Source organism: Typopeltis vanoorti, chromosome 10 (assembly GCF_054136105.1).
Source record: "Typopeltis vanoorti isolate ZY-2024b chromosome 10, IOZ_Tvanoo_1.0, whole genome shotgun sequence".
In the NCBI taxonomy this organism is placed as follows: Eukaryota; Metazoa; Arthropoda; class Arachnida; order Uropygi; family Thelyphonidae; genus Typopeltis; species Typopeltis vanoorti.
Genome location: NC_143558.1, coordinates 35470945 through 35485310, shown reverse-complemented (window position 1 = coordinate 35485310; position 14366 = coordinate 35470945). Strand labels below are relative to the sequence as shown.

The window sequence follows — 14366 nt, the reverse complement described above, 5'->3', positions numbered from 1 at the left end:
GTGTTGCAGAATGTAATGTTTTAGCCTTGTCTTATAACCTAACCCATCTGACTTAACACAGAAACATCTTGTTAAAACAATGACTTTCTTTTTCTCATGCATAACTAAATTGTTCAGGTATAATGTGATTCCTAACAAAACCTAAAGCTTGAAAACCCAGATTTCCTATAATAATTTTGAATGTTCTTTTTTAAGTTTATTTTATCTTTCTAGAATGGATAAGAATTCTAAACGGGGATTTCTGGATGAATTAAAGCAGAATGGTGTAATATTTGAGGTTCGTCAACTTAATGTTGGAGATTTTTTATGGATTGCTCGTGAAAGTAATTGTTTATCTGGTTCTGCTAGAGAATTGGTACTGAATATTGTAATTGAGAGGAAACGCATGGATGATCTAGCAATCAGCATAAGGGATGGACGTTTTCATGAACAAAAGGTAAATATTATGATGAAAAAATCAAAATATTTATTTAGATATCTACAGAGTATGAATATTAAAAATTTGTATATCTGTTTTTTCTTCTGTATTTCATGAAATGTCAATGCACTTACTAAAGAAATTTCTTGCAAACATTTGCAAGAAATTCCTGTAGTAATTATACATTCAACTTTCATGATAGCAAACCTTCCACTGTAATAAACCATTTGATCCTGATGAATCTACTGTAGTAGAATTAGCCATAATTATAGATACACGCACAGTGAATGACCACTGAATTAAATCGTGTGTACATACAGGGTGTTCGGGATAAATTTGACATATTTATAATTAATTATATTTTTCCGTAAGTTACATGTATTAACACACACTTCTCTTCATTTAAAAGTTTGGACCCTTCTTCATTCATATACAAGATGTCAGAAAGGATGGATAGCTGGAACCCACCTGAATCATGGAAGAGAATAACTTGTATCATGATGATTCGTGCCCGCCATCAAAATAAGGATATTACGACTGCTGCCCAATGCTCCCTGAATACAGTAAAAACAATCAGGCATGAACTAGAGACTTGCAATGGTGACTACGAGGATGTAGCAAGAAGAAAGATCCCTAGCAGACGATCTGATTGCGTTCGTACAGCAGAATTCCTCGCAAATCTGCAGGAACAGGTGTTGAAGAACCCTGGCATTGGAATTCGGGCTCTGTTCGTGGAGTTGCTAACTGTAGTCAAGCCCTGGATAACAAGGGTAGCCAATGGTAGGCCATATGTATGGCAGCAGGATTCGGCCCCTTGCCACACCTCTGGGAAAAGTCAAAAATGGTTGTCTGAAAATTTCTACGACTTCACCAGTCCAAATGTTTGGCCTCCAAACTCCCCAGACCTTAACCCCATGGATTATTTTGTATGGGGCGCAGTTGAAAAAGACACCAATCGCACTTCCAGTAATACAAAAGCCCAGTTAATGGATAAAATTAAAACAGTTTTTGCGGCCCTTCCCAGGGAGACTGTAGCGTCAGCTTGTTCGAGGTTCCGAAGCAGAATTGAAGCTGTGATCGATGCTAATGGTGGTTATTTTGAGTAAATCTTGTTGATAGTATTGTAATTAACTCTGCCTGTAATGTTTTTTTGTCAATTCATTAAATTTAATAGATACAAAGAAGATTTTCTTTTTCCTTACGAAACTGTCAAATTTATCCCGAACACCCTGTATATCATCTCCCCTTTAGCAAGTGAAGGTTTTGTGTATTCCATGAAGCCTAGCTAAGGAGCTTAGCTTCAAAGAATACACACACACACACACACACACACAGTGCTCGGTTTAATAGCATGTTTGACCCCATGAGTCTTTAGAACAGCGACTGATATGCAGGACATTGACTTCATGATGTTTCAGAAATGCTCTATAGGTTGTCCTAGTGCTAGCAGACATGACGAATTGCTACATTTTCATCAGATTTGGAGGTGATGAGTTCCTGTTGTGAACATCTCATTTTATTCCATCACTTCCCAAAGATTCTCAACAGGATTGAGATTTGGTGAATGAAACAATCTTAATCCTTTACAACATTATAGTAAAGTAACTGTGTTTCATTAACAAATCAGGACACTTATCCTATTAAGTGCCCATTACATTCAGCATAGTGGATCTTCGGCTTTATGATGTTGTCACCATACTCCACCTTCCTCATGAAATAATCAAAACTGATATTTATCACTCCATGTTACCTTTTGCCATTTCTTTGGTCTTCTTCAATACTAACATTTATTTGATCACTTAAGCAATAGCTTTGTTGAACAGTTGAAATAGTAGATAATGGCATCTGACCATTGTCAGATGAATTGTCCAATAATGGTCAGATGCCATTATCTGCTATTTCAGTGTCCAGCAGATGTTATTTCAGCACACTCCCTTATGGTCATTTGGCCATTGTGCATATATATGTACACCTTACATTCCTGTTGGAATACACATACACACACTGGTGTCCAAAGATGAACTACATTTTTACTGTATATGAAAAAAATTTTATGTCTACAGCCAAATGTAAATATAAATTTATTGCCAGCATACTAATAAATTATATTAACAAAAAATGTGTTATAAATTTCATACAAATTGCAATTAAATTTTGCAATTTTTTTGTCAAAAGTTACAAATTTCCTAAAGAAGTAATTAAGGAATTAATGTACATTATTTACAGAAAACTATGTGGACAGATATTTCAGTATAGAAAATGTCCGTCCTGAACTGTGATGCAGCTCTCACGTCATACCATGTTTAGTCAAGTGATTCAGGAGTTCTTGAAGCAAACTGGCCCACTCCTCCTTCAGAGCAAGGATAAGGCCTTGTTTGTTTTCTGAAGGAGAATTCTGAGCACCAGTGCATCTCCCTGTTGTGTCCCAAACATGTTCTATGGGGGGTTGAGATAAGGGGAGCATGCTGGCTACTCTATTCGATTAATATCCTCGGTCTCAAGAAGTATCTTTACTGCTTGTGTATGATGCAGTGTGGCATTGTCATCCCCAAAAATGAATATTCTTTGTCTACAGCACCACGGAACAATCGAACATGACATTGAAGAACTTCGTTGCAATATTGTTCACCAGTCAGTCCCTTTTCCCAGCATTTGTAGCTTGGTGCATCCTTTAAGCATAATGCATCCCCACACCAGAACCACTGTATCTATCTCTTTCAAGAACATTCTCGTGGTGGTAAGCAGTACTACTTTCACTCCAGCTCAGGTGTCATCTAGAATTGGAGGAAAGAGCACATTAGCCCATTGGTGTCTTATCCAATTTTTATGGATACATTACCACCTAAAGTATGCCCTAAAGGGATGCAAACTACAGGCCTTCAGGCATATAAGCCTATTTGTTGCAAACATTTTGCCTCCTTTTTCAAGGTATCTGCATACCTGTGCTTGAATGGAGCCAACTTGCAAGCTGACCTGACATGGTATGTTGTTACGTTTTACTTTAATAATCAAAAATCTGTTATCATGCTCCATGGTAGAACGAGAGCAACCTCTTAGCAAATGTCTGAAACACATTCCATTCGTTTGAAATGCTGCCCAGAGCCTGAAGACAACAATGTGAATTCTAAACTCTCTGGCACAATCAGTAATTCTGTGGCCTTCTTCAAGCTTCTCAATAATTCTTCCCTGCATGAAATCATCTAGATATGTCTATGAGAAATTACAAGACATCCAAGTTTGTAACTTTATTCCTTCACAAAAAGAGCTTCCTTCAAACACAATTCGCTTAGAGCAGCATTTTGCCTTTTATCCTGTTGAGTGAATCCCTTGCAAGTGATTCAAAAATTTGAATGTGTACCTGCTTTCTACTCGAAATCTTCAGTTATACAAATTACCACAAGCTGATTCATTTGAATTTGCAGTTATAATCTTCAGAAATGGTGTTTGTTCTTAAGTTTTGGACATCAGTGTATGTGTGGGTGTATGTGTATATATATATATATATATATATATATTTTTTTTTTTTTTTTTTTTTAATGTGATTACTGCCCATGAAAGGTTTATTTGCAAACCTATAATACAATCGTACTGTGGATGGGCTAAGAATTTTTTTTTCTATTCACTTGATATTTTTTTGTATTTTTATTAATTTTTTATTTAGTCTGAAAATACCTGCTCTATAGACCAAACATTGAACTTTTTCAAGCCACTTCAGGCCTCTGCTAAGCATGGCGGTAGTCAGTATTCCTACAGACAATCACAACCATCCATGCTAGATAAACGAACTTCTCAGCCAAACAGGCTGTCATATACATGCACAATTTTCTAAATGCTGTTTCCATTCCCATGTCTGATGTTCACTTCATGTTTTCTATTTATCACATCATTTTTAGTATATTGAGACACTATTGTGCATGGCTATTCAAGCAATCCAGTAGTTTCCAAGATACTCTTACTCATCCATCTAGCTCCCATCATCCCTCTTCAGAGTTGCTCAGTTCATGACTTTACCCATTATCTCTCTCCCCTTTTTTCACCCCTTCTCAGATGCAATCTTCCAGCTATAATCTATAACCAGTGCCTGTCATATGTTGCTAATAATGCATGCCATGTGAATTATTTGGCATTACTGATGGATTTCATTTAGCATGGAGATTTTTCTAATATTTTGGTCACCAATTGTGTGTGTAAGAGAGTGAAAAATTGAAATTTTGCTACTTTTTGACATTTTTTATGTTGCAGTATTATGAGTATTCTGTACACAACAAATGAAAGATTTTTCCAGTAGGTAATGACCACACTGACTTCTACTACTATCGATACAAAATTAATAACGGAAAAAACTCACGTACAAAGATTATTTAATAGTATAAATTTCACCTGTGTGTCACAGGCATCTTCAGTACATTAAGCTCAAATTAAACAATAACTGACAATTCCAAAAAGCGCCACCTAAGTAGCTCGTGTAAGCTACTTAGGTGTCGCTTTTTTTTATTTATTTTATTATTTTATTTATTTTTTATTTATTTTATTTTTTTTTTTTTTAAATAAAATAAAATAAAAAATAAAAATTAAAAAAAAATAAAAATAAATAAAATAAAATTTTTAAAAAAAAATCAGTACAATAAAAAGTTAGGAAAGATGAGCTGATTTGTAAAGTACTATCTCCCATAAAGGGGATAAACGTAAGCCGTCAGATCTGTTTAAGTTAGGAGAATGAAGTAGAGTTTCACATGTTTCTTTATAAAGGCGTTCCATGAGAAACTGACTTTTGTGAAGAACTTTTGTCTTTCTCCAATGAAATCTGTGTCTGGTGAAGATGGCATGTTCTGCAAGTCCAGACTTTTCAGGTTTAAAGTATTCAATATAAGATTGGTTGTCTGTGAAAGTGGTGGTGGTGGACAGTAGATGGCATTGGTATAGATGTTGCAGTTGGTGGATGATGGGTGGATGAGGTTGAGTGGTGGAGACAGAGAGTTGTAGAGTATAGAGTAGGTGCCCTCCCTCGATGAGTCTTTGGACTTCCTGGAGGTGTCAAATAATAATAATAAATCATTACGATAAATAAGAATGAAAACTCTAGCCCTCAATTTGACTTTTGCATTTACTACCTGTATATAAAATCATTTCAAATACAGAGTGATTGATAATTAAAACATGCACATTTTTCTTTCTGTGGAGCTCACGTACTTTCTTCTCCCCATCCCTTTTCTCAAAGCAACTTTTAATTAAATTAAAAAAAAATCTTCAGTTTTAGAAAATATAAGTGGTTACAGTTGCTCATAATTGTATACATTGATTCTTCAATATTTTTGGAAGTAGGTGAGGAAAGCTGATTGTAAGGATCATTTTTATTTTCTTTTGAGGTCTTTGTGGATAATGTAGAATAATATAATCATAAAATCGAAATAACACTAACCATTGATACACACATCACCAAACGAAGAAGCTAACCCCTTTTATGTAGTGTATGATACTTTGAAAAGTAAATAGTTTATGACTTCTTTTAGCATTATTTTTGAAATTTCCTGTAGCATTAAAAAGATTCACAGATACTAGTTTTACACAAAAATTTCACCAAAAAATAATGAAACTGGAATTAGTGGACTGTGTGTGTGTGTGTATATATATATATTATTAAAAAGTTTTAATGACTGATACCGAGAGGTAAAAAGATGACATGGTATATTTGAAATATGTCATCTTTTTATCTCTCGGTATCAGTCATTAAAACTTTTTAATAATATTTCCCACCGAGTAAAAATGAATTATGATAATATATATATATATATATATATATATATATATATATATATATATATATATATATATATATATTGGCCAAGTTATATAGCCTGACATATAGCACATGCGAAACACAGTCCAGTGTTCTTCTGTATGAAGGAAATTATGTGTGCAGGCTTCTAAAAATGCTTGGCTTGGTAATATTAACAGTATGTTTGCATTATATATTCTTGATTATGTCAATAAACATGAATCCAGTATAATGAAATTTTTTACTGCTATTTTTTATTTTTAAGTTTCGCCTCAAAGACTGTGGACTCAGACAGCTAATATATTTAGTAGAAGAATATGGTTCAAAATATCATTTTGGCATACCTCAGACTTCCTTAGAGCAAGCAATAGTAAACAGCCAGGTAGTGTGTTGATTTTTACATAATTCCTTTTCATTTAAGTAATTACTGATAATTCTCATTTCCTTGTATAAAAAAAATGAAATGTTTAACTTCAAAAATGCAGTTATGCCATTGGAAATCAGAAATGTTTTTGGCATGTTGAGGTCAATTTCATTATTATGTTTGCTCCTCCAGAAGTCAAAGAACCATTTTAGAAACTCATTGAACACATTAACTCATTAATTGATAGTGTGTCATGAGAGAAGTGGTGGTGTGTAAAGAAGGTTCCTGTTTCAGATAAGTTTTTTGAAATAATTAATGGTAAAGAGGTGCGTGTTCAAAAGTGAGAGTTGCTGTAAAAGTTTGTATGCTTGCAGTGTTATTAGCATGTGGGATTTTTTGTATAAGTTTATTTATGGATTCATTGAAATTAGAGCTTAGTATAGTAACCAGTGAAGGAAAGATGGCAGCAGCTTTGTCCATCCAGGAATTTAATTTTGATTTCAGTCGTCATCGTCGTCATCTGAGCAATTCAGGTACAGGATTTTTTTGTCCTGTTCCTGCTCTGCAAATGAAGTTGGTCTTTCCATCTTAGTCTTGGACATCCGCAGTCTCTTCTTCCTGTAGGTTTATATTTATATGGTAGTTTGGGAATCCTATTGTTATTCATCCTCTATGTGGTGTAGCCAATTTTGCTGATATTCTTCTATTTCTTGTATGATGTTCTTTGTATCTAATCGTTCTCTTATTTCTGTGTTTTGCTTTTTATCTAATCTAGTGAGTCCCAGGAAAGGTCTTAGAAACTTCATCTGTGCTGCTTCCAATCTTTGTCTGTTTCTTTGTTTTAGAATGCGGGTTTCACTTCCAAATTTGAAAGATGGTTTAGAGGTCATATTACGTAATCTCAATTGAGTTTCTTTAGTCATTTGTTTTTCATAATCTCTTTTAATTATGCAATTCATTCTATTGTAAATTTGTAGTCTTACTTCTAAGTGTGAATCAGTATTGTATTGCAAGATTATATTTCCTAAGTATTTGAATTCTGTAACTTGTTCTATTATTTTATTGTTAAGCATAATTTTGACATTTTGAATGGTGTTTCCACACATTGCCATAGTTTTTGTTTCAGATATTTTCATTTTATATTTTTTTGCTATTTCATTTAGACAGTTAGTTGCAATTTGGAATTTATCTTCTGAGTTTGTAATTAGTACTTGATCATCTGCATGAAATAACCACTCATAACCACTAAAAGTCTCGTTTTTCTGTTTATTATTTGTTAGTTTAATTTCATCTTGGACAGTTGTTTTCCATTCATTTAGGATTCTGTTTATATAAATGTTGAATACGATTGGGGATAAGCCGCAACCTTGTCTTACTCCTTTATTTATAGTTATAGGTTCTGATAATGTTCCATCTACAAATTTGATGCAAATTTTTGTTTCTCTGTATAGACTTTTTATTGCTTTAATTAATTTAGGAAGTATTTTATCATCTTGTAATATTTTCCAGTAGATTTCTGTTAAGTTATCATATGGTGTTTCGTAGTCAATAAATAGATATATATATATATATATTTATAGTCAATAAATAAGTAGGCAGGTTTAAAGTCTTTTCTTTTTTCTATGATCTGTTACATTGTGAAAGAGGCATCATCTAGGCATCCTCTCCCTCTTCTAAAACCACACTGTTCTTCTTCTAAATAATTTTCTGTATGTTTAATTAGCCTGTCCTTTAAGATGTTTGCATATAGTTTAGATGCTGTTATTAAGAGAGTAATGCCTCTGTAATTTCCACATTTGTCCTTAGGACCTTTTTTTTGTGAATATTTATTACTACTCTAGTTTCCCATTCTTTTGGGATCTTTTGATATTTCCAGATATTATTGAAGAGTTTAAGTAGGTTTTCTTTTAAGCTATTGTCTGCATATTTAAAGAGCTCAACACATATTATCCAGGCCTGGGCTTTTTCTATTTCTTGAGTTTTTTTATTCTTTTTCTAATTCTTCCATTACTATTTCTTCTGTACTTTCCTGTATATTGGTATCTTCAATTTTATGAGTTTTGTCATTGTTTTGTATTTCTTGTTTTTCATTCCACAATGTTTTATAGTGTTCTATCCAATCAGCTTTGGAAATTAGATTATTTCTTAACTGATCATTTTCTGCTGTTTGTAGTTGCCTGAAAATTTTAAAACCTATTCTTTGTGGTCCAGTGATATCTTGCGCTAATGATTTAATATATTTACTCCAGTCTTCTCTGCGTATACTTCTGGAAAGCTTTCTGACTTCAGCCCGTAATTTCTTATATTGTATATAGTCAGCAGTATTTTTATTTTGCAGATAGATTTTAAAAGCCTGTTTTTTTCCTTTTGATTAATTCCTTTAAGTCATCATTCCAAGTTCTGAGCCATTTTTTTTTTGTTTTTCCTTGATTTATATCCTAAACTTTCTTCTGCTGCTTTCAGTATGGTTTCCTTTATATTTTTCCAATCAGTTTCAATATTGTTTGTGGTTGGTTTTATTTTATCTCTTATTCTGCTTTATATAAGTTTCTAATACTCTCCTGTTCTAGGAGGTGAATTTTAAATTGTTTATTAGCTGTTGATTCGTTATCTTTTTTTCTTTTGAAGTATGTGGTTTTTTTTATGAATTCAAATCTGCTTTCAACTGACATGTAATCACTATCAATTTTGCTCCCTCTAAAAACCCTTGTATCCATGATATTATTATTTAGTTTGTTGTTAATAATAATGTAATATATTATTGATTTTGTTCTTCATGCTTCCCATGTGTACTTATGTATATTTTTATGCCTGAAGAAAGTATTGCTGATTTTTAGATTGTTAAATATGCAGAAGTCTCTTAATAAAATGTCATTGTTATTGATTACTGATTCTCGCCTCTGACTTTGTTTTTTAAATTCTGCTGCATTCACATCACTTTCGTCCTTCTTACCATAGATTCTTAAGTTTCTCAGATCGCTTGTTCTCTTTTTTAAAACTGTTTTACTATTTTTTCGCTGCTCTTTTACACTGTCATTTTCCCTCTGATCCAATGCATCCTGTTATTTCCCACTCTACCATTGAAATCTCCCATCAAGATTGTTGCTTCATTTTTATTTGTTTCATCAATACATTCCTGAAGTTTTCCATAAAATTCTTCTGTCTCTTCCTCTTTTCCATCTACTGGTGCATAAATTCCAAAAATATTGAATGTTTGATTCATAATTTTCATTCTAACTTTGATTATTCTGTCTGATACCTAAATATAATCTAAAATTTTGTTTTTCCATTTTTTATTAATCCAAATTGCAACCCCAGATGAAGCCCATTTGTCTTCTGGAACTCCGGAGATCATGACAATCTTCCAAAATTCATAATTGGGTTGACAACAATGGTATTATCTTTCATGGACAGCATGGATTTACTAAAGGGAGGTCATGTTTTAGTAGTCTACTTACTTATTACAACAAGGTGACTGCTTCCATGGACAGAGGAGAAGTATACACAGTAATATACTTAGATTTTGCAAAGGCTTTTGATTGATTACCACATGATAAGCTGATAGTCAAACTGGAGTGGATGGGATTGGATATTAGATTGGATTGGAGACTGGCTACCTGATAAGTATCAACAAGTTGTATGGGGGAGCGATATCCAGGAAAAGGAAAGTCACTAGTAATGTGCCTCAGAGGTCTGTTTTAGGGCCATTGCTGTTTAACCTATATGTTAATGATATTGGCGAAGATTTGGATGGCGATATTCGGTTGTTTGCAGAAGATGTTGTGACCTTACAAGACTTGAATAGATTCAGTGAATGGGGATGTAATTTCAATGTTGCAAAATGTAAGGCTTTAAAATTTGGAAAACAAAGATGAGATGTGGAATTTATGCTTAGCGGGGATATATTGTTGGAGGTGGAGAAAATAAGAGATCTTGGTGTGATAGTGGATAAGGATCTCGAATTTAGGGACACATTGCCAAAATTGTAAGGACAACACAAAGAATTCTGGGAATGATGTAGAAGACACTGACTTGTAGAAATAAGGAGATTCTTGTTCCATTATATAAGGCTCTGATAAGGCACACATGGACTGCTGTGCACAGATTTGGTCACCTGGTTTTCAAAAGGACAAAGAGATGTTGGAAAGGGTCCAGAGGAGACTGATTAAGACAGTTTCTGATCTCTGAAATGTCGAATATGAGAAAAGGTTGAGAAGGTGCAATTTACAGAGTCTAGTAACAGAGACCTACAAGTTAGTAAGGGGTTGTTATAGAATCGATGTTGAACAGGTTTTACAGAAAACAGTAGGAGATCAGGGGAGAACCAAAGGTCATCCCTGGAAGCTCTATACGGAAGGTGTGAGTAGGGGAGTGAAAAGCAGGTGCTTTGCATGCAGAGTTGTGAATGATGGAATACCTTTCCTGAGAGTTTGGTGTCTACAGAGAATTTGAGTGTGTTTAAAGCATGGTATGATGTGTGTGTTTGATAAAAGAACCTCCTAGATGATTCCATGGGGTCTTAGGATAATAATAATAATAACTGAAGATGCACTCAAAACCTCTAATGGTAGTTCACTCCACATGTTTACCACTTGCCATGAAAAGAATCTGGCTCTCTTCCTGTGATGACCCCAAGTTTGCCTGGATTGGCTATAAGCTGCAAAATCTCACTTTTGCCTACACTGTTAAGCATCCTAGCTTGTGTATTTCTATCATACCTCCTGTCATCCATCTGTTCCTCAAATTTTCAGGATCATATTCCCTCAGTCTGTCTTCACATACACAATTATTGGTCATTATCAACATGGCTTGTAAACTTAACCATTATCAACTTTGGTTACTCTCTTCTGGATAAGGCCACAGTAGTCTGTGATCTTATTAAAGCCTTTACAGTGCTAGCATTCAGAAATATGTGAGCAGAGCTAATCTCAAATGAATATGGTAACTTAAACAGAATGGGAGAGTGAAAGGTGGAGAGTGAGAGAGTGACTCAGAGAAAGATAATCTAGATGGATTGATGCAGTTGGAAGTGCCTTTGAAGACCAGAATATATTATCATCATTATCATCAAATTCCTGCCATGTACCCACAAGGGGTGTACAGGATATGATAGTATTACATGAAAAAATTATATCATTACTAACTTCCTATCTACAATTTTCCTCCAAATCAGTCTGTTACTTGTCAAGACTCCAACATTATCAGATCTTATATTTCTATCATCTAAGGCACTTTGTACCGTATCAATCCAACTATATCTTGGTCTTCCTCTGGGTCGTTTTGCTGCCAACCTGGCAGAGAACACTTGTTTTGCTAATCTTTCCTCGCCCATTCTGTTTAGGTGACCATACCACCTGAGATTAGCTCTGCTAACGCATTCCTGCATGCAGACAATGTCAAGTTCTTTCTTAATATCCTCGTTTTTAATATCATATTGCCATTGATGCCATCTGTTCACACCTATAATCTTTCTCAGGACTCTCATATCTGCGGTCTCTAGTCCTTGGTCAAGTGTTTTACTTCTGACCCAGCTCTCAGATCCATAAGTTAAAACTGGTTTGAACACTGTCTTGTATACAGCTAATTTATTGTTCCGACTAATTTCTCTCTTATTCCATATGAATTTATTCAATTGACTTCCCACCATACCAGCTTTGCTGATTCTGTTGTCTATTTCTATATTTAATTTACCATCTTCAGTAAAAATCATGCCTAAGTAGCTGAAATGTTTTACTTGTTCCACAGGTTCTCCATTCACAACACAGTTGACATTTTCAATGATTCTGTCTATTTTCAATGTCTTTGTCTTTTTATTGCTGACCTTCATACCATATCTATTACAACAGCTATTCAATTTAGTCAGAGAATCTTGCAGACTTGTAGTGGATTTATTTAGAAGTATAACATCATCCACATAATGCAAAGAGCTGACATTAACATCTCCAATTTTGATATCATGTTTAATACCACTTTCCTTCATAATGTGATCCATATAGATAATGAATAACAGAGGGGATAATGTACATCCTTGTCTCACACTAGATTTAATATTAAACCACCTTCCTGTACTTCCTTCAATTCTAACTGCTGACTTACAACTCAAATAAAGACTAAGTATTGCTTGATATAATGCCCCATCGACACCATACAACTGTAACGTTTTGAATAGCTTTTCTCTTGGCACCTTGTCATATGCCTTTTGCAGGTCTACAAAACTTAAATACAGATCTTTGTTATATTCCCATGCTTTCTCGACTATTTGTCGTAAAGTGAAGATCTGATCCTGACAGCCTCTGTTTGGCCTGAATCCAGCTTGTTCTTCACCAAGCTAAAAAATGATGGTACAACATGACAGAATATATTATTACTATTGTTATTATTATTATTATTATTGCGTAGGCATCTCCATGAAGTCCTACGACTCATCATGGGAGATCCAAAATGTGAACACAATATCTATCATACTTCTCCTTGAAACCATTAACAGACAAACCACTCACAACTATCTCAGGCAACCCATTCCATTCATTCACCACTCTCCAAGCAAAAAATCTCATCCTCACACCCTTGTTAACCACACTCTTACCCAACATCCAAGGATGACCACTTATTCTGCCCCTCTAGCCAAGTGCTTAAACATTTCTACATACCCCCTTTTTTTTTTTTTTTCAACTAGCTGCTAACTTTTGCAATCCACAAACTCTCAATCTATAGTCACAGGGAGCATTACACAGACTACTCACCATCTTGCTCACTTGCCTCTGGATCCTCTCCATCACTTACTCATCCCCAGGAAACCCTGGATTACTGTGCTCAGGTCTGACCACAGTAATCCAAGTGTAATTATATCAAGGCTTTATAAAAAGGAATGGAAACTCCCTTATCTCTGCTTGCTAGTGTGTTCCTCAGTAAACAAGTAATCCTGTGAGTTACTATTACCAAAATGCATAACTTTATACTTTTCCACATTAAATTGACATTCATTATGTTTTGTAACCATACTGTAAGCCTGTTTAAATCACTGCAACCAACTTTACATCATCAACAATCAACTGAATATCTTCCTTCAAATTATTTCCTATATCATTTATGTACAAATTAAACATCAGTGGTCCAAACACAGAGCCCTGCAGCACACCATTAGTTACCTGGATTCTCCTCTATATACTACTTTTTGGTATATGTCCATCAGCCACCCTTTTATCCATATCACTAGTTTTCTATCCATCCTCATTTGTTGCAGTTTGCATAACAGAGTTCCATATATCCTGTTAAACATCTGTGCAAAATCCAGCACTATCATTATATGGTCATTCCCTTTATCTAACTTATTTATCATTATTATAAAAAGTTAGTAGGTTACTAAGGCATGACTGATCCTTAATGAAGCAATGCTGTCCATTACAGAGTACCATATTCTTATCCACCCATTCCTGAATTCTCTTTCTGACCAACTTTTCCAGTTCTTTTATCACCACTCCTGACCTAGATTCACCTTTATGCAAAGGAATTATTTTACCCTTCTTCCACTCTCTTCTGACTTTGCCTGCCGGCCTGGTTGGCTGAGTAATTAGTGTTTCCACTCTCTAGCCAAGAGGCTGTGGGTTCAAATCCCACTAAGGGTATGGATATTTCTGATCATCTTACTAATTACCATATGTACTGCTGTGACCTGTGTCCTGGTGCAGTATGACCTTTGATGTCTTTACACCATTAAAAAAAAAAAAAAATCAAATCTTGCCATTTTGCCACAGCTGAGACTTAAACATTGTAGTCAAGAGCATTGCCAGTTCCCCTGCACATTCTCT

The 14366-nt window shown here is 34.5% G+C and overlaps 1 protein-coding gene across 1 annotated transcript in view; it reads left to right on the top strand.

The window, feature by feature from the left end:
- Window positions 1-14366, top strand: part of mus81 (mus81 structure-specific endonuclease subunit) — a 135952-nt gene that overhangs the window by 47102 nt on the left and 74484 nt on the right. The window contains exons 5-6 of the mRNA XM_090399263.1: window positions 214-436; window positions 6460-6576. Coding sequence (XP_090255389.1) covers window positions 214-436; window positions 6460-6576 — 340 coding nt within the window. The remainder of the gene's footprint in view (window positions 1-213; window positions 437-6459; window positions 6577-14366) is intronic.